Here is an 18,039-nt window from a genome sequence, read left to right as displayed (position 1 = left end):
GAAACCCGGAATGAGGGTAAGTACCGCCCACGGTTTCGGTTGCCTCATCTGAACTTCGCCGGTATTTTTGAAGGTTGGATATGATTGCACGATCTGCTTCGGGGCAGCCTTGCTCTGCGACGTCCCGCTGGGAACGGTTACGTTGTGACCCACGAGCTCGCCTGAGGTTGAAGCTCGTTTCTGATTGGCTAGACGTCCCTGTCGGCTGAGGGCACGCCGACAGTTTTGAAGGCCGGTTGTGATTGGTTTGTCATATGCATGGCACTTGGGTGCGCTGCATGGCTGAGCGCTCGCCGAAGAGTTTGAAAACCGTTTCTGATTGGCTTCCTGTATGCAGGACTTGATCACGTGCGTTCCTAAACGTCTGGGTTGGAAGTCTTATAAGATCCACCCGGCGCTTCCTCCCATTTTCACCTTTCCCTTCTCCTCGCTCAGCGCTCGCGCGGCCTCGATCGATATGGTAAGTTAACTCGCCAATATTCTCGCATACACAAGCAAGGCTGAGTGAAGCACAGAATCCGATGCAAGACTCCCTCTGGCATGGGGAGTCGACCGGACCGAACCGTTCCCTCCAACCTATTTTGCCTACTTCTACAACAATGGCGAATGCTCGAATTGAGGAATATGCATCCTCCGCTGCGGTATTTGGCCCTAACGCACCCGGACCAACGACCCGCGACGCTATAGTCCCTCGACGGCCTGTGAGTCCCAGTCCTCTGATTTGATCCAGATGACGAGCTCAGCTAACATCATCGAAGAGACGGGGAGGTCGCCGCAGGAAGGATGTGGTTCGCAAACCTCCATACGCTCTCATAGACCCGGCGACTCGGCGTCAGAATACTGCGGTGGTGAGGCAACTAGGAGCCTGTCTCCGCTGCCACCAGAAGAAGATTCCCGTAGGTCTTTCTTCCCTCTGAAAGAGCTAGGCCGTGCTAAGAATATGCGCAGTGTCACGTTAATCCCCTGGACGTGTTTGGACGCTGCCTCACGTGTGCGTTCCCTGATATCCAGTGTCTGCGTCCAGGGGTTGACAAGAGAGCTTCATTGTTGATCCCTCAGCCCATGCTTGATAAGCAAGATGCCTACGTAGCGGCAGTTGAAACATTTGACCTGCGCAATTTCCGAAGTAGAAAATGGAGGGTTAAGTTGAAGAAGAGTGACGGCAGAGAATATTTCCGGGACCAGTTCACGCAGGACACACTCATTCGAATGGCCATGGCTTACGAGTTGGTAAATTCAGACAATATCACAAGGGGAGCTATTACTCTTGCATATGAATACGCATACAACCAACAGGTACGTACTCGCCAGGTTGCAGTACACAGCTCTCACTTCGCTCTTCCTAATCCGTAAATCTAGGCAAATAAAGAGGGCAGCCTCTTCAAGCTCGTCCTTTATATTTGGCTTGTAGTCCGGGGCCCCAGAGACTCCTTTGCCTTGTCAGATTATGATGCGCTTGGCCTGGTGGCTCAACTAAACGAGCTGTTAACGGTGAATGATGCGCAAAGTATCTCGGCTTTCTATCTAGCACTTTTCGTGCTTTTGCAACCTTTCCAAGAGTCAAGATGGATGTATGTATGGATTCCGATCTCTATTCCTCTAAAAAATAATGGAAAGAGCTAACGGCAGTCACTTTAGGGGCCGGTACTATTGGTCGGCCCTTGTACCTGTCTTTGAAACATGCCGGACACTCAAGAGTGGGCCAAGCTCACACTTGCGAATACAGGATTTGGCTGATATGTTGCGGTCTCAGCTACACGGGTTTTTGCAGCTTTACATGGAATAGCTTAACTTGGAAAAGCTTGACATGGAAGAGCTTGACATGGAATGACGTACGACGCAGAGACTACATTCCGAGTCCAGATGATTTACACAAGTACAGGAGCATCTCTAACGCAATGACCGCTGTGCAGATATATATAAATCAACCATGATGCCATCCTTCCCTCATCTTCGCAGCATCCACATTCCCTCTCCTGTACTTTACCGTCACCATGCCGCGTGTAGCGCAGTGCTTCCACGTCCGTCCCCATATATCAATAACGCCAGCATCAAGCGCCGAAAAAGCTCTACACAGCAACAAGGTCTTCAAGGAAAATGAAGCAACACTCCGTCCGAAGAACCTCCAGCATGCCCACGAAACAGCTTCAAAGCTCCCCAAGAACTCGATCCCAAAAAATACCATGATCATGTCTCACCGGTCTTAGAACCCGAGCGTCTTCCATGCGCATAGCCTTGTTTAGAGGAAAGGCAGTGGAGGATGCAACGTCTGCAATCTGAAGGTGCATCCATCCAATACGCTACAGTTAAGACAGAGAGAATGGGTATACTAATCGGAACACGCAACTACAGGGTATAAATCATGATGAATTAAGCAGCTCCACCACCGCGGATACTATCGGTGCTTTCTATGCTCTATTGGGAAATCCTCACAAACAGCTCCACCCACCAGACTCCGCACCACATCCCGCCAAAAGCAGGATATACCAAACCTCACAATCACCAAAAGTACACTACCCTTCCCCCAGAAACGCAAATCCCCCCTTCACACCAACCCCCACCACGGCATCTTCGACACCCTCACCTCCCCGCTCGTCCCCGTCTCCCCACTCACAGGCCCCCGCGTACTCGTCGGCCCAATCCTCGAATCCGTCTCTCCACTCACAGACGCCCGCGTACTCGTCCCCTCAATCCTCGAATCCGATATCTTAGGCTCCAACCACGACCACGACGCTGTACTCAACGCTGCCGACCCCGTCGCACGTCCATCCGGCCACAAGACGCTCGGCGTGTAGTCCGCCAAGGGATGCTGCTGCTGGCCGTTTACAAAACGCGGGAACCAGAGCAGAGGCGCGAGAACGATGCCTGCGACGCCGTTCTGTGGGAAGGGCTTGGTGAGCGTGTATGTGGCTATTTGGCCCGGGTGGCGCGCGGGGCCGGGGGAGGTATAGGGCCAGGAGGGGGGGAGCTGGGAGAGGAGGTCTGCTGGGTTGGGGGTGCTGGTGTTTGTGCTGGTGGTGCTGGTGGTGCTGGGAGGTGGCTCTGATGCGGGTGGTGTGGTTGATGGGGATGTTGATAGCGATGTTGAGGTTGATGATAAATTCAAAGACGACGCGCACCCAGGTCCATCACTGGAGGACCAGCCAGTCGGCGCCATCAGCCCCGGCGACGAGAAAAAATACGTCGACCACGTAGTGATGTGCCAGATATTCGACCTGATGAAGACTTTAGCAGCGTCGGTCGAGTTAGCATCCCGGACCAGGTCGAGGACCGCGAGCAGGAGCAGGTAGACGGACGGGTTTGGCGTCTGGCAGAAGTCGAGCATGGTATCTGACCAGCGGTGCTGGCGGAAATGCGCGCTCTCGAGACACGCTTTGCAGCAGTAGAAGTCTATGTCACTAGTTCGGCGGAAACGTCAGCGTCAGTATGAAAACCGAACAAACAAGGAAAAGCCGCAGTGCAATGCACGGGTATAGGACAGGACAGACATACTATGAAGGTTGATGGAGAGTCGTGTTGCAAAACTTTTCTTGGAACTCGTGGTCTACGCTCCAGGGCGGATGTGAGCCGACGTTGAGATTGTCGTAGATCATTTGTATGTTTAGAAACATGACGCCGCAGGGTGCCGACTGGATGCAGTCTGTGGAGTTTTGGCCGCTGCGGATTGTGCATCTTTCTTGCGGGGCTGTTGTCGTGCTTGAGGGCCGAGATAGAATAGGCCCATTCGGATGCCTCAACGCAAGCTCAGATCTAGAAGTCGTACCAATCGCGGTCGTCGTAACCACGTCGTCCATATCCCTCCTCGGTTTCGCACCCCCTACGCTCCCTTCCAAATCTTCAGCATTACCACTGAGGCCTCGCGTCCGAGCAACAAGGGTAGTAATCCGGGTCTCGAGCACCGTCCTGCTAGAAGGATCCCCAGCCATCGTGGAGGAGGCGTAAAGGAGCGCCAGAAGGAGGAGAAGGGGGAGCTTCATGGTGGATGAATGTGGGGCCGCGGAGGAGCCTGAATAGCAAAGACGTATTCGACGGGTATGGCGCTGATACATGAATAGGAGAGTCGTGCGGTTTTGTGGCGGATGCGTAATTGAGGCAAACGACGCTGTATCCGGAATCGGCGACAGGTCACGGAGAGCACATTGTTGTGTTTACGTGTTTTACTGCTTGCTTGGAGGTAACTTGCCTAGTTTAGGGCCTAGTTACCTTTTGCTGAAGCCTCGGGCCTCTACCGCTGCTCAGGGGCGGGAAAGGTGCGCACGCTGTTGCCCACGGTGGCATAGCAGTCTCAGAGCGGCGGTCCTGCGCGGCGCGCATGACGCTGAACATTCGAGGCCAACACATGAATCCCAAGACATGTGAATGCACCTGGAATACCGAGTCGAAGACATGTTGCAACGTGAATGAAGAGATGGGGACATGCTCCAACGAGCCATTCTTCACAAAGCGCGATGACATAATCCGCCATTCTCCGCAGCGGGAGACAGCGCACGAGACTCCGCGAAACACGTTCGCTCCTCAAATGAGTAATTCAGCTAGCCGCGGAAGGCGCGGCTTGGAAGAGTAATACCAAATAACTGGGGTATTAACCATACCTAGATACAAAAGGCGAGCGAGCAAGCCTGTCGCCCGTCATCTGAGACAGTAAGCCGCGGAAGCGAAGAGAAAAATTTCTGTGAAGAATTTGTAAAGTGTGTGAGCAGATTAGAGTAAGACACGCTGTCGAAAGGATGAGGAGGCGGAAATGAGGTGATGACGGACGGCCGAATCTGCGAATCAGGAAAGTGGTAAGCCGGTGGAGCCGAAGACAAGAGGATACCAAATAGATGCAATAGAATGAGAAAAGGGGTCGACAATCTATGAAGGAAGATGGCTAGAGGAAAGTAATGCAGACAGAGGACAGAGGGAAGGAAAAAAGGAGTAGCATGCAAGGTATCACAACCTGAAAAAAAGAGACCAGCCTCGGACCATGCAAGCAGAGACGAGAAATGAGAACCCTAATCCCCCTCTTTAGAAAATTTCCAAGCCCTCGAAATCCACACACAAGTTCCTGTGGCTCGCGCTGGGCATCCCATGCCGCCGGTCATACATGCTTGTCCCAAAATTCGCAGGCCTGGACGCATACACGCCCACCCTCACAGCCTTATCCTCAACGCCCCAAAAGAACCATGTAACCTCTCTCAACTTCTTCCACCCGCTCACTTCGTCCTCGTACCAGACCCACAGCGCATACCCGATGCGCTCAATCTTGACGCGCAGGTCGCTACGACGTGCATGATGCGGAGGCAAGGCTGTGAGAGCCCAGTCCGCGCCGTCCGATGTCGCGACCACTGATGTGGCGTGGCACGCGCCATTGCAGAACTCAAGGCCGACCTTGACCCATTTGGACACTGGTGCAGGAGGCATGTATGGAGGTGGAGCTCCACGTTGTCTCTGTGTAACAGAGCTGGGCTGTTGCCCCGCACTCTGCGCATTCGAAATCGGCAGCGGGGGTGAATTCGGATTGGCGAGCGTAGACGCGCCATTGCTGGTGCTGGTCGGCGGAGAGGATGTTGATGTTGACGTCGCGTCGTTCGCGGTCTCGGGGGGTGTTATTATCGCAACTCGGCCTGGAGGTGCTCCTGCGAATATCACCAGTCCTCCCTGATCCCATTCTAGCTCCCAATCGGCTGATACTGTGACTTCGGCGGCTATGAAGGGGTTGCGCAGTGCGGTATAGAGTATGGGCGCGGTGGACGTGTCTCGCGAGGGCGGCTTTCTCCACAGATCGGTATTGGGCGGCGCTGCGAGGTTAAAGGACCCCATATACTCCGGCAGACCTGCGTCATTGGGCAGGTTCAGGGCCGTGAAGGACGAACTATCTGGCGGCATGGCCTTTTGTATCGGAAACGAGGGACTTGTGTGCTGTGCCGTGCTCGAGGATATGCGCCGGTCCTTCGGCGTGGAAGCTCTATCCAACACCAAGCTCGCGAGCGCTCGCAGCGCAGTATATGTATAGCTCGTAGGTTCGGTAATGTATGTCTTGTCCCCGCCAGAGATGCCGACTGGTGTTGGGTGTCAAGTTTGTACGACCTAATAGGTCCGAGGGTCATCCGTTCCGTTCGTGAGAGTCGCGCGCAAGGATCCGCATGTAAGATGCTGACACGCGCAGCAATTTCCCTCCACCAGATCTGCAAAAAAGATCGCGGAGGGCCGCTTGGGGCTAATTAAGCCTAATCCCTCGTCAGATTGTTCGTGGCCCCAATGCATATGTTTCGTCGGCGGCACACCCATTGCGGGCACTGATTTCGACAGTTGCACGCGTGCTGGCGCGGAGTAGTTGCTTACCAGAGAGATTGATAAAACGGAGATGGCCTGGCCTAGAGGCGTATGTGTCTTAAGCTCTCCACCAGTTTCGCAGGACAACAGCGTCGAGAAAAAACCCGTTGATACCGACGCTTCCAGGATATAAATATTTCTTCAGGGCGAAAGCGCGGTCAGACCCTTGGCTCGCTCCCATCCAAGCTGAACATTTTCCGCCACCGCGCAGCAGACGGGCCATGGGCTGCCATGCGTCGCCATCATGGCATGGAAGCATCATGTCCCTGAAATCGTGCGGCCGTCATCCTGGAGAGCCCTTGAGATGGCGAGAGAGCATTTGTCAATGTCGACGGAATGCTGCCGGCGCCCAGCAGGGCGACGGGAGATGCAAAATACCTGTCGGTGCATGCTGCCGCTTTCCGCTACGTGGCAGTCCATCCTGAGCGTAGAGACGCCCCTTCAATCTGGATTCATGCTCGTCGAGATGCGAGTAGTGAATCTTTCAGGCCTGGTGCAGAGTCGCGGTCGAATTGGCGTTGGCTGATTCCCTCCTGCTGTGCGAGAGGTGAGCTGTCGCTGTTCGGACAGGGCCCAGAAGACGTTGCTTGATGTTTCGCAGCGCAGCAAGGGGGTATGCAACCTGCTCATCATAGATGATTCCCGCCCCGCGATTGGAGGGTATACCCGCGGTCCTGCGAATCATCGCTATTACGTATGCGGGACACGTCCGAAGACGGCCGAAACGCAACCAACACCACCGCACCGCTTGCCGCGACTGCACGAACAACAGGTGAGCGCAATGTAGGTGTGGACTGAGTTGTATGGGGCGTTGCAAGCGCTGATAAGGAAAACGTAGCTTCCCCTTTGTCTCGCATTGCAGTCTGCAGCTGCTCTTCTCTCGATCCTGATCTGGGAGGAGGAGAAGAGCGCTTTGTGCGACGAGAATGCGAGGAAGGTTTCGAATCGAATCGGCGGAGTCTTCTCCCGGACCATGGTTGGGCTGCCATTGCTCGTCCTTTTATTTAGCGCCGATGCAGCCTGCTGTTGTACTTGTGTGCCGTGTTCGAGCAACTATCCGCTGCGTTGGCCGGGCAAACCCTTGCAGATCCGCGAGAACAGATTTAGATACTCGAAAGAACAGATGATCTCCATTAGGTATGGCTTCGGACGGCCGACATATGGTCAGATGGTCGATGGTTCGCCGTCGTGGAACTGAAAAGCAGGCGGATTGTCTCGACCCGATGAGCCTGCGGTCGCACTGTTGGATTGCTCTTCCTCTCAAGTCATCGTGACCTTGCCCAAAGGAAGTACAAGATGCGACTCTCGCTTGGTAAGACCATGGTGTCTGCTTCCACTGCGACAATAATGCCGAGATCATACTCATCCGAGTGTACGTCGGGCAGCGTAACTGGCAGTACGACTCGGGAAAGAATGAGACACCACGCATGACGTCCGTAAGAATGCAAGCCTAATCCAAGGAATGGTCGCTTTCGAGGGCTAGGCGAAGTCTGCCACCCGCGGCGCCCCGTCGGATCGATGCCCCCTATTCCACGTTACGAGATTTCAGCGCTGCCATAGGATCTTCGGGACGTCTGCATATCAAGCCCAAGGGCATGGTTGCCGGACTCGGCTTGCCTCAACGTCGGGCTCCAGTCACTTCATCATTCGCCCCTGCGGAGTGGACGTGCCTGATGCCGCGCCGGTAGTTTACTGCCACACACTCGTCGCCAGGGCCTCTTCAACGCTCATTGGTATAAAGCTCTGCTCTTCAGCCCGTTGGCGATCCACGTGGCGCTGTACTCCGTAGACTAGGGCCGCATGGTTTGGCCAACAAGACCTCAGCCCCGAGCCAGCTCACAGCGAGCGAGGGAGATCTTCGATGCTTCACTGTCGCGGTCCCTCGCACAACGCATTTGCTGTCTGATACTCTGAACGCAGCCTCCCGGGCGCTTGCAGTGGTCTGACGTCGGCGGTATTCTCGCAGGATCAGGACCGAAGTGTTTGAGGGGGCCGGCTTGCAGTAGCGCTGGCAATGGCGTGGTTGAGACTTGGTCTTATTGAGAGTTCACAACATGATAATCCTAAGCGGCGGTCTACTGGGTTCGTTAGCCACAACGGTTGCAAATATGAGTGCAGAGAGGATGCCAGCAGTGTAAAGTGTGCTGAGATAGCCGCTGTTGTGCACCGCAGGGTCGGAAAGCTACTTACACTTGACTTGGGGTGGAGCAAGGCGAAATCTTTGATACTGGGGACGCATCTAAGCATTCATGGATACTATCATGGCCCGGGCGGACCAGAAGTAGGACAAGCCTAGGTTTACTGTTAGCCACTCCCTGCAGTTCGCCTTCAGATGATTTCCATGAATCATGCATATCTCCTCCGCCATGGAGCCCTCACTGTAGCATTGTTGGCGGGGAGTCGACGCAGGAGCGAGTGGTCTGGAAATCGAAAATTGGATTGTGGGAGGAGTGGGATGATGGATGGCCGAGACATGGCTTGCTAGGTCCGGTCAGTTGCGAAGCTTCAAGTCAAAATCTCGCTGTCAGGTGCTGAGTGGTTCTCTGGAGGGAGCTAGTCGTGGCATGGGCAAGAGCTGGACAGCGGTCAGTAAGACGGAAGGAGCGAGTTGCATACGGCCCATCACCACGGGCGCTCAATCACCGTTAAGAAGCGGCGGAAAATGGCTTTAAACCGTGGACGCCTGCTGCACACGTCCTGTTTTACTACTGATACAATGCGAGACGCTCGCCTGTTTTGGCCAGTACAATCCCCAGGAGGCAGGCATACCGGCATTCCTTACTGTCGCTGCGGAGCCGCGCCATCGGGCAGGCGTGCTGTTGATATGGCCACGGGAATCTGCGTTCCTGCCGCGAGTGGTAATCGCCCAGAGAGCTGCCACCAGTCCTCAAAGGAATACACCTCTCCTATGCTTCAACCTGCTTCCAAGTTCCGCCGATGCTGTAGCCGAGCTGCCCTTGACGGCGAACGGGCTGATGGCCCCAGGCTGGTGTCAGAAGCGTTACCTGTGCCTCATATGGAGTTTGCCGTGAAGATTGCCCGCGCCAGATTGTTGCAGGTAACCGAGTTCAAGTATATATATTGCGCATGACAGTCAATGTTCGGTGCGCTCTGGAAACAGCTACTTATCCGCCATAGCGACGCACGCCGCAGAGAGACACCCTCATGCGATGAACAACTGTCACTGCCGGCCTGGTCGCGTAAGGCGAGGCTATTTATCGAGATGATGCTGAAGCGCACGAAATGACGCTGGACGGACCGCGGAAGAACAGCCACTGCTGCCGAATGAGCCGGTAAACGCGAGCCAGATTGGACCAGCGGCACGTCTCTTGCGAGATGCAGCAGATCTACAAGCAGATGAATTCCTTTTTCAACTGTCACCTGCAGAGCACTTGCAGAGAGTCTAAGACACATCATGCCATTCAATGCCAAGCCTAGAGACGCTATCACGCCGGGACGCACTACAAGGTCCTTGCGTGCTTTCGATCTGCATTAGTGCTTCCCATCTGCTTCTTCTGCACTGACGCTCGTTTGTGGCAGCATGCGTCAATGCGGTCCACTTCGCTACTGTGTAAGCACTGCCTTCACATGCTGGTAGGCGCCATCGCCACAAGCACGCTCTGGTGCGGCTTTATGCCCTGCGGCTTACACGTTTTCATCGGCGTCGCGCCCAATGCTTGAGGAGCGAGTACCATTGAGAGCAAAAGGAGCACGGGATAGCTTGCATTGAGGGGAATCCAGAATGGACCCGGTTTGCGAAGAAATTGCTTCACCTGCCTATTCAGATTCGGCGTGGCTGGAAACCTTCCTGTAGGCGATAGGTGCCTGCAGCATCTACTTAACATCTCAATCTGTACGAGCCCAGATCGAACAGTCTGTATGTCTCACGGCATTCGTGTGGTGCTCAGCGTGCAGGTCATGCGTGAGGCTTATAGCCAGACATATGAAGCTGAAGGGGTTTGGCCAGATCTCCAGGATCGTGGAAATGAAGGAACCGCACGCTCTGTGGAAACGTCCGTCGGACAAGCACCGATCCTGGTTCAGGGAATCCGCATAGAGGACCTCTTTGCCGAGTGCTCCGTATTGAATCTTGATCGAGCAGAGTGGCCAGAAGGAGCTGGGCAGGCCAAAGTGCCGAGTGCAGGGGGGCTCATTGGCCGGCCTTTTGCGAGTAAACCCGGAATGAGGCCAATGAGGCCAATTAATTCCCGAGGAGCAAAGATTGAACTGCATGGGCAATGTGAAGGGAAAACTTGGCTCATGCAGAAATCCAATCAAAAGTCGATACAGGCAGCCCTCCCGCAGTCATCTCCACCCCGCACATGCTCCGCTCTCACGCTTTGCGGTACACACTTATCCGGCGCCGCAGCCGATCGGATGTCGCGCAGAGATTGAGGCCCTCGTTTCGCAATAAATCGGTAAACGATGTTTCAGGTCGGTATTTCAATTGCTTTAGGCTCTCAGCAAAGTGTGGAGCCGTGTGTGGACGGATAGACTTTTCATACGAATCCCAGGTCTGGAGCTCGACGATGAGGTAGCCGCCAGACACGAGCGACGATCCGCACCGTCGAAAGAATGCCACTAGCCCCTCGTCGAGGTGTTCAAGGTGAATCCACTTGATCACGCTTAAAGCCAGGATCACATCGTAAGGGCCCGAGATGGCTGGGTCCGTCGACACGACGCAGTCCGCAGCGATAAAGCGCACATGGGGCCACTTGGACGTGGAAGGCGCGGCTGCCGGATTGCGGCCATATCGCAGCACGGCGGACATTGGGAAATAGTCCACAATGCGCTCGGAGTCGTCTGTGGGAGGGCGAACACGTGAAGCGCGGAGTGCTAGCAGCTCTTCGGCCTGGCTAACTAGATTGGGGTCGATATCGATGCCGACGACTTGGAGCGCTCCGAAGTCGAAGGCTTTGGATCGATAATATCAGCGGAGGCCGTGTTATAATCGCTTGGAGCACTGACAGGGGGATCCCATCACCGTTAAGAAACTTACCCAGCTGGCAGCCGACGGTTCCGTCATTGCATCCTACGTCCAAGCAGCGCTTTCCCTTGAACGCAAACCCTAGGCGGTCGATCAAGGTCAGCCGCACATCACGCACATGTATGGATGGCGGAGAACCGGGAGCATGGTTTGGACCGTGGTAGTCTGGCCTGGTTAGCCTCGCTCGCGAGGGTGAATTGCCGGACGGGCTGGCGGTTCCTGATGAAAGAAGAATGAAATTTGAATGAGATCTTACCGGCGTAATTCCCCCATTTGGTGGACATGGATGGCGACGAGCGCCAGGTGGTCGATCGTCGGAGGTTTTAGGACTGCCGCGAGCGGAGAGGGGTTACCGGGAAGGAGGTGAGGAGCTTGATGTGGCGTGGCGAGCAGAGGCGGGCGATGGGTGGTCGATAGCGGCGCGCGGGCGGTGATTCGCCGAGCGAGGCAGTGGCGGTGAGTAGTGGTTCGCGTAAACGGGCAGGTGGTCGCTAGCCCAATCTCAATTTCGACTGCGTGCGCCCCCGCAACGGCGCCCTCTTGTCTGTCAACTCACCGACGTCGACGATGCAGAGCAGTGCGCCGCGTGCGAGCGTGGAGAGACGGGCGACGGCACTGTCCCGCCGGCAGCAGCACCGAGGCACAGCGGCGGCGGCGGCGGTGGGCACGGGGCGGTGGAGCGCGCGATACCCGGACAGCGCGTACCTGCGCCTGGAACGGTCAATCAAAATATCTACCTACCTGAAGAATCAATATCGTCTGCGCTAGCGTGTGACTGCGGACTGCAGCGGCCAGGATGGCTGTGTAACGGGGCTGTCTGCTGCGATGGCGCCGGGCGGGCGACGCTGGCCACCGTAGAGACATAGTGGACGCGGGCGAGGTGGTACAGAGCAGGCAGCGCGCGGTGCCTGTGAGAAGTAATGAGTGCTTCTCCCAACGGCCCCGGCTGAAAGCGGAAAGCACCACCGGCCGCGCCTTCCCCAGACACCGCGCAGGGCAATGCCTGTGGCCGCACTTCTGGCAGAAGGCTCCTCCATCCCATCCATCCCATCCATCCCGCTCCCTCCCATCCCATGACAGCCGCCATCGCCATCGCCATCGCCAGCGCCCTCTACCATGTGCGCCGTGTCGGTGCCCGTTCGCCCGCCCTCCGTTTCATCGCGCTGCAGCCGCACTGCACCGTCTGGTCGAGACAGGCCGTCAGCCACAGCGGGCCCTGCTGCCATTCGCGCATTCCGTGTCGCTGCGATTGCTGGGTGGTCCGTCACCCAGGATTTGGCTGCGAGCGCCGCCGTTGAAGGCCTCCCTTATGTCTACCACTAGCCTGGGTTATGGTCTACCGCGGAGACAGGGAGACGTGGCTCCATCCCCGTAAACGGCATCGCAGCGACCAGGCCGCTGCGCCCGCGCCACTACGACCGTTTAGCCGCGAGCACGCCGGCCCTTGATTCGCGCGCCCGCGCTGCTCCATTGCTGCTTTCCTGGATCGCGCCCACCGGCAGTTGCCCGAAAGCGCTCATCCCATCCGCCCACCGCGCAAAACGGGCAGCCTGCCCTGCCCTCGTTCTCGAACCGGACTCCTCCACGCCCAATACACAGTACGCCCTGATGCCCATGCTGTGTGCGGCCTGCCCCCTCGGTCGTCGGCCTCCCAGCCCCAATGTTACGCTGGAGGTGACAGCGCAATCTAGCATCACTCGCTGATATTGGCCGCTACCGGGGACGGCTGTGCGACCGCCCGCCTGCTGTTTCTCTGCGAAACTTGGGCCATGTTTGCCCTGGCTTTAGCCGATCAATTTCTATTCGGTTCAGAGCGCAGCGGCGGCAGCTAACTCCCACGCCTATAAGCGGGCGCTGGCCGGATAGGCTGCGTGCAACACCAATCGCGGCGCCTGGCGTCCTCTGCCTGCATATTATCATCCCGACCGGCCTTTTTAGGACCGCAACGACAGCTCACTGCGATGCGTGGACTCGGGTGCTTGGCGGGTGTGTGACTCCAGGGTGCCAGTTCTGAGTTGATTGATACCATGTATCGGTCGCCGGCCCTACCCTCGTCAGAATCCTCTGCTCCCCGGTCGCAGGTCTTAGCACCTCCACCTGGCGTCGACTTAACGGCGATCTCTGCTGGGGTCTACAAAACTATAAACCCGCGCCACTCGAGGCATTCCTCACTGACGTTGTGTTTCGACCCGTTGCACCATTGCACCACTCACTCCCTGGCTCTCCGCCCGACGTCCACACCTCCCAATGCGGCTTCCTGCAGCACTCTGGGAACAAATAATAATACACGCATGCCCCAACCACCAGCTGCTCCGCCGCTGCATCCGCCAAATCCACCTCGCTCAACCTCAAATATGACCGAGACTCAGAAGCTGCCCGTCTTCTCGTCACCTGGCTTTCTCGACTATCCTCATCGGCGACTACCTCCGCCTGTCCAGCTTAAGCCGTTGGAAATCCCGCTCGATGCTGTACCACCACGGTCGGATTACCCGTTCCGCTCGCCCATCAACCAACTGCCATCCATCCAGCCCGGACCTCCTCGACATGACCAACACCAACACCAGCCGTCATCGCTCTCTAGACCACCAGCAGCACCAGTCGAGAAGCTGTTGCACTCCAACCCTTACACTCCTCCAAGATCGGACCCGCCCTACTCTCCTCAGCAATACGGTCCATCAATATCACCCCGCTCCGAGTTCGACAGCAGAGGGCCAAGGAGACTGACCGAGCAGCGCTACCCTTACGAAGATTCTCGGCCCGTCCACCACCCTCCGCATCACGAGCAGTCATACTCGTCCCTTGCATCTCCGGTGGAACCTTCGCAGCAGCGGGGATACGCTCCAATTCCGTCACCGGGCTACACACCGAGTTATGCATCGAGCAACACTCCATTCCGGGGATCCGTGGGCTCGCGCTCGCACTCACACCGGGGCTCTGTACCTAACTCCTTGGGACCCTTAACGTACCCCGAGCCTCCGACCGCTGGCCCTCCTCCCCGGCAGGAGCCTCGGGCTGTCCCTCTCCCTGGGTCCGTACCGCAGCCTGTCTACAACGAGCAACTGTAAGCATACCGGAAGACCTGAATCAGGAAGTCAAGTCCCGGCTGACCTAGTGCAGGAATCTTAACTATGAGCTCCGCGTGCGACAACAGCCTATCGCAGCGCGCGCATGCGGCTTCGGCGAAAGAGACCGCCGAGTGATCGATCCCCCACCAATCATCCAACTCCTAGTCACCGACCCCAAGACCGGCGTTGCAGAGCAGGAAGAGCTGCGGTACTCGCTGAATGTTGTGCATTGCACCCTATGGAATGCGGAGGGCACCAGCGAGGAGACGGCGCTCATCCAGCCTGATCGACGGACGACGCGGAGGCTTATGGGTCAGCTGGTGGCATCGCCCTCAGTGGCCAAGGACGAACATGACGTCGAGGGTTGCTTTTTCTGTTTCCCCGATCTCTCGTGCCGCACCCACGGCAGATACCGCCTCCGGTTCATTCTGATGCGCATCGACCCGATGAACCTCCACGTTGGCGGCTTCTCACCAATCCTGACGGAAGTGCTGAGCGAGGTGTTCACGGTGTACACAGCCAAGGACTTCCCTGGCATGCGGCCAAGTAGTGCTCTCACCCGCGCACTAAAGCTACAAGGATGTAATATTCAAGTTAAGAAGGGCAACGAGAAGGCTTTGGCCCGCAAAAGGCTTACGGCAAGCCAAGATCACGATGACGGCGGCGACGACGACGAAGCAAAACGACGGCGCAAGGACTAATTGATCGCTCCTCGAAGCTCTCCAGGAGCCACTGTCATCCCTCCCAAGGTTTCGGTTACCATATGATTAGGACACGGATTCGCGTTTAGAGCACCGGGCGGCATGACTGATATTTTGGATACCTGAAGCATTTCTCAGATATCGATTAGCATTCTCACGACCAACGAATGACATATTTACTTTCCCCCTCATGGCTGGCGACAGAGGCGTTTCTGAGCGCAGGTTCGCAGACTCCAGCACATGAAGTGCTGGTTTGGGAGGCTCCTGGGGGCGGCTACGGTGTAATGCATTTAACAGAGCATCAGAAGCACGATACCAATTGATAGCTGTACTTTGCAGATAATGACAATCAAAAGGGGCATTTTGCAGCGGTGAACGCGATAGAGCGATGGAACAATGGAGTGAGGTTGAAATTGACTGTGGAAGGAAGATGATGGTCGCAAGCCTCGCAATTTAGTGACGGCCTTAGCGCTCGGCTGCCCCACCAGAGTTCGGCGCGCGCCTTGTTACAAATTTCTCTGGCGTCGGTGAGCTCTTTTCTTCTCTCCCCTTCCCCAACCGCAACCCGGACACCACAAGCAACCATGAAGTACGTGCTCGTGTCGGGCGGCGTCATCAGCGGCGTGGGGAAGGTAAGCGACATGCAGCCACGTTTTGATCGCAGAGACTGACCGCGGAGCGCTGCAGGGCATCATAGGTATGCGGCTCGAGTCGCCCGAAGCCTGAGCGCGTTCCGTGCTGAGCTCACGCGTCATAGCCTCCTCGACGGGTCTGTTGCTCAAGACCATTGGGCTGAAGATAAGTGCAGCGGCTAGAACACGCGCTCTGCCCTCGTGCTGACCTGACGATACGTCTCATCGATCAAGGTCGACCCGTACCTCAATGTCGACGCGGGGACTATGAACCCGAAGGAGTATGGCAATGCACCACTCTTTATTCTATCGCAGCCATTGAGCAGCAAGCAGGCATGGCGAAGTCTTCGTTCTCTCCGACGGCGGCGAAGTCGACCTCGATCTCGGCAACTACGAGCGCTACCTGAACATCACCCTCACCCGCGACAACAATATCACGACCGGCAAGATATACCAGCACGTCATCCAGCGCGAGCGCCGCGGCGACTATCTGGGCAAGACGGTGCAGGTCGTGCCGCACATCACCGATGCGATCCAGGACTGGATCGAGAAGGTCGCGCGGATACCCGTGGATGACACTGGCGAGGTGCCGGATGTGTGCATAATCGAGCTTGGTGGCACCGTCGGCGATATCGAGAGTATGCCCTTCATTGAGGCTATGACGCAGCTGCGCCGCCGAGCGGGCAAGAACAATTTTCTGCAGGTCCACGTCTCGTACGTGCCAGTCATCAATGGGGAGCAGAAGACGAAGCCTACGCAGCAGGCCATCAAGGCTGTGAGGAGCGCTGGTCTGGTTCCAGATTTGGTGAGCCAATCCGCCGAGAAGGTGGCGCGAGCTAACACGCCATAGATCGCCTGCCGCTGCGAGCGTGCTCTCGATCCAGCCGCGATCGAGAAGATTGCCCACTTTTGCCAGGTCGATCTTGAGCAGGTTGTCATGGTCAAGGACATGCCATCCATCTACCAGGTCCCCATGCTTCTCGAACAGCAAGGCCTGATCCCTCTTGTCCGGAACATACTTCAGCTGGACAGCCTAGCTCTTTCTCCCGCCTTGACAAAGAAGGGACGGAAGACATGGGTGCAGTGGAAGTCCTTGACTGCCTCCCACAGCCGGTACCACGAGACAGTGTCTATAGCGCTCGTAGGCAAGTACATCGAGCTCCACGACTCCTACCTCTCTGTTATCAAATCCCTGGAGCATTCCTCCATGCGTTGCGGCCGGCAATTGGAACTCCGTTGGGTGGACTCAGAGCACCTAGAACAGCAGACACGAGTGAGTAAGCCCGCCGAATTTCACAAAGCCTGGCATGAGGTATGCACCGCAGACGGCATCCTCGTCCCCGGAGGCTTTGGCCAGCGCGGCACCGAGGGCATGATCCAAGCTGCGAAGTGGGCACGCGAGAACAAGGTCCCATACCTGGGTATCTGCCTCGGTATGCAAATCGCCGTCATCGAATACGCGCGCCACATCTGCAACCTCGCAGCCGCCACCTCGGAAGAATTCAACGGCGAAGCCGCCGAAAAACTCATTATGTTCATGCCCGAAGTCGACAAGAAGACCATGGGCGCCACCATGCGTCTCGGCCTGCGCCCCACCTTCTTCCAGCCTGGCAGCGAGTGGTCGCGTCTGCGAGCCCTCTACGCTGGCAAAGACGAGATCCTCGAGCGTCACCGCCACCGCTACGAAGTCAATCCCGCGTACATCGAGACGCTTGAACAAGGCGGGCTGAGCTTTGTGGGCAAGGACGACGCGGGTGTGCGCATGGAGATTGTCGAGATCAAGGACCATCCGTGGTTTGTCGGTGTGCAGTTCCATCCCGAGTATCTGTCCCGCGTGCTCGATCCGAGCAGGCCTTATTTGGGCTTCGTGGCTGCCAGCTCCGGTCTGTTGGAGGAGATCACGAAGGAGTACCAGAACGGGAATGGTGCGATGGGCGCGGAAGGTATTACGAATGGTATGAATGGGCTGAGGATGAATGGCGAGACGGGACTCTTCTAAGCCCTGCTCCCCCGTGTGGTCGTGTGTTTAGTCCGTAGAGGGAGGGGACAACAAAGTTAGTGGAAGGGGAATTGTGGTGGGGAAAAGGGTATTATGTGAGCAGATGTGGTTGAGCTGACGCGGATTTGTCTCAGTTTCTTGGAGTCACGGCGGCGCTTTGACGGACGCGTTATTGGTACGGTCACATACTAGAAAAGCCTCTTTGCTGGCACTGAAGAGGCATGCTGTTATTCTTAAAGCCCCAAATGAGAGCTCGATAGAATATCAAATATACACAGGCTCTCTCACATTCGTCTTTCGTTCCACCACCATCACCACCATCACTATCCGAAGTCTTCGT

At 56.5% G+C, this 18,039-nt stretch overlaps 7 protein-coding genes across 7 annotated transcripts; 3 read left to right on the top strand and 4 right to left on the bottom strand.

The window, feature by feature from the left end:
- The first annotated feature begins 87 nt into the window (after positions 1–87).
- BU26DRAFT_333142 (uncharacterized protein) lies at positions 88–1,855 on the top strand. Its single transcript, XM_033822213.1, has 6 exons — positions 88–460; positions 516–701; positions 759–896; positions 949–1,296; positions 1,360–1,571; positions 1,639–1,855. The coding sequence occupies exons 1-6, from the start codon at positions 332–334 to the stop codon at positions 1,784–1,786; spliced, it is 1,161 nt and encodes a 386-aa protein (XP_033683394.1). The 5' UTR covers positions 88–331; the 3' UTR covers positions 1,787–1,855.
- On the bottom strand, positions 1,804–2,280 carry BU26DRAFT_333271 (uncharacterized protein). The gene has a single exon (XM_033822214.1). The coding sequence runs from the start codon at positions 2,189–2,191 to the stop codon at positions 1,925–1,927; it is 267 nt and encodes an 88-aa protein (XP_033683393.1). The 5' UTR covers positions 2,192–2,280; the 3' UTR covers positions 1,804–1,924.
- Positions 2,281–2,545: 265 nt separating this feature from the next.
- Positions 2,546–3,977, bottom strand: BU26DRAFT_506103 (uncharacterized protein; the record flags this gene model as incomplete). The annotated part of the gene is made up of 2 exons (XM_033826890.1): positions 2,546–3,398; positions 3,493–3,977. The coding sequence occupies 2 exons, from the start codon at positions 3,975–3,977 to the stop codon at positions 2,546–2,548; spliced, it is 1,338 nt and encodes a 445-aa protein (XP_033683392.1).
- A 588-nt stretch (positions 3,978–4,565) lies between these two features.
- Positions 4,566–6,295, bottom strand: BU26DRAFT_332903 (uncharacterized protein). Its single transcript, XM_033822207.1, has one exon. The coding sequence runs from the start codon at positions 5,866–5,868 to the stop codon at positions 5,008–5,010; it is 861 nt and encodes a 286-aa protein (XP_033683391.1). The 5' UTR covers positions 5,869–6,295; the 3' UTR covers positions 4,566–5,007.
- Positions 6,296–10,648: 4,353 nt separating this feature from the next.
- BU26DRAFT_565785 (S-adenosyl-L-methionine-dependent methyltransferase) lies at positions 10,649–11,586 on the bottom strand (the record flags this gene model as incomplete). Its single annotated transcript, XM_033833433.1, has 3 exons — positions 10,649–11,229; positions 11,315–11,467; positions 11,559–11,586. 3 exons carry the CDS (start codon positions 11,584–11,586, stop codon positions 10,649–10,651), a joined length of 762 nt encoding a protein of 253 aa, XP_033683390.1.
- A 2,070-nt stretch (positions 11,587–13,656) lies between these two features.
- BU26DRAFT_565784 (uncharacterized protein) lies at positions 13,657–15,068 on the top strand (the record flags this gene model as incomplete). The annotated part of the gene is made up of 2 exons (XM_033833432.1): positions 13,657–14,363; positions 14,420–15,068. The coding sequence occupies 2 exons, from the start codon at positions 13,657–13,659 to the stop codon at positions 15,066–15,068; spliced, it is 1,356 nt and encodes a 451-aa protein (XP_033683389.1).
- Positions 15,069–15,622: 554 nt separating this feature from the next.
- BU26DRAFT_551697 (CTP synthase-like protein) lies at positions 15,623–17,985 on the top strand. Its single transcript, XM_033832119.1, has 5 exons — positions 15,623–15,704; positions 15,820–15,866; positions 15,920–15,981; positions 16,034–16,505; positions 16,551–17,985. The coding sequence occupies exons 1-5, from the start codon at positions 15,653–15,655 to the stop codon at positions 17,697–17,699; spliced, it is 1,782 nt and encodes a 593-aa protein (XP_033683388.1). The 5' UTR covers positions 15,623–15,652; the 3' UTR covers positions 17,700–17,985.
- The last annotated feature ends 54 nt before the right edge of the window (positions 17,986–18,039 follow it).

This window comes from Trematosphaeria pertusa (assembly GCF_010094035.1).
Source record: "Trematosphaeria pertusa strain CBS 122368 unplaced genomic scaffold BU26scaffold_8, whole genome shotgun sequence".
Lineage (NCBI taxonomy): Eukaryota > Fungi > Ascomycota > Dothideomycetes > Pleosporales > Trematosphaeriaceae > Trematosphaeria > Trematosphaeria pertusa.
This window is presented reverse-complemented; position numbering and strand designations above follow the sequence as displayed.

Excerpts from the sequence above, each read along its gene's own strand:
- BU26DRAFT_333142 (XM_033822213.1), top strand. The coding sequence starts at position 332 with ATGCAGGACTTGATCACGTGCGTTCCTAAACGTCTGGGTTGGAAGTCT. Across the intron at positions 461-515 it reads GCGCGGCCTCGATCGATATG|AATCCGATGCAAGACTCCCT; the intron begins GTAAGTTAACTC and ends AGTGAAGCACAG. Across the intron at positions 897-948 it reads GCCACCAGAAGAAGATTCCC|TGTCACGTTAATCCCCTGGA; the intron begins GTAGGTCTTTCT and ends GAATATGCGCAG.
- BU26DRAFT_333271 (XM_033822214.1), bottom strand. The coding sequence starts at position 2,191 with ATGATCATGGTATTTTTTGGGATCGAGTTCTTGGGGAGCTTTGAAGCT.
- BU26DRAFT_332903 (XM_033822207.1), bottom strand. The coding sequence starts at position 5,868 with ATGCCGCCAGATAGTTCGTCCTTCACGGCCCTGAACCTGCCCAATGAC.
- BU26DRAFT_551697 (XM_033832119.1), top strand. The coding sequence starts at position 15,653 with ATGAAGTACGTGCTCGTGTCGGGCGGCGTCATCAGCGGCGTGGGGAAG. Across the intron at positions 15,867-15,919 it reads TCAAGACCATTGGGCTGAAG|GTCTCATCGATCAAGGTCGA; the intron begins ATAAGTGCAGCG and ends ACCTGACGATAC. Across the intron at positions 15,982-16,033 it reads GGGACTATGAACCCGAAGGA|GCATGGCGAAGTCTTCGTTC; the intron begins GTATGGCAATGC and ends AGCAGCAAGCAG.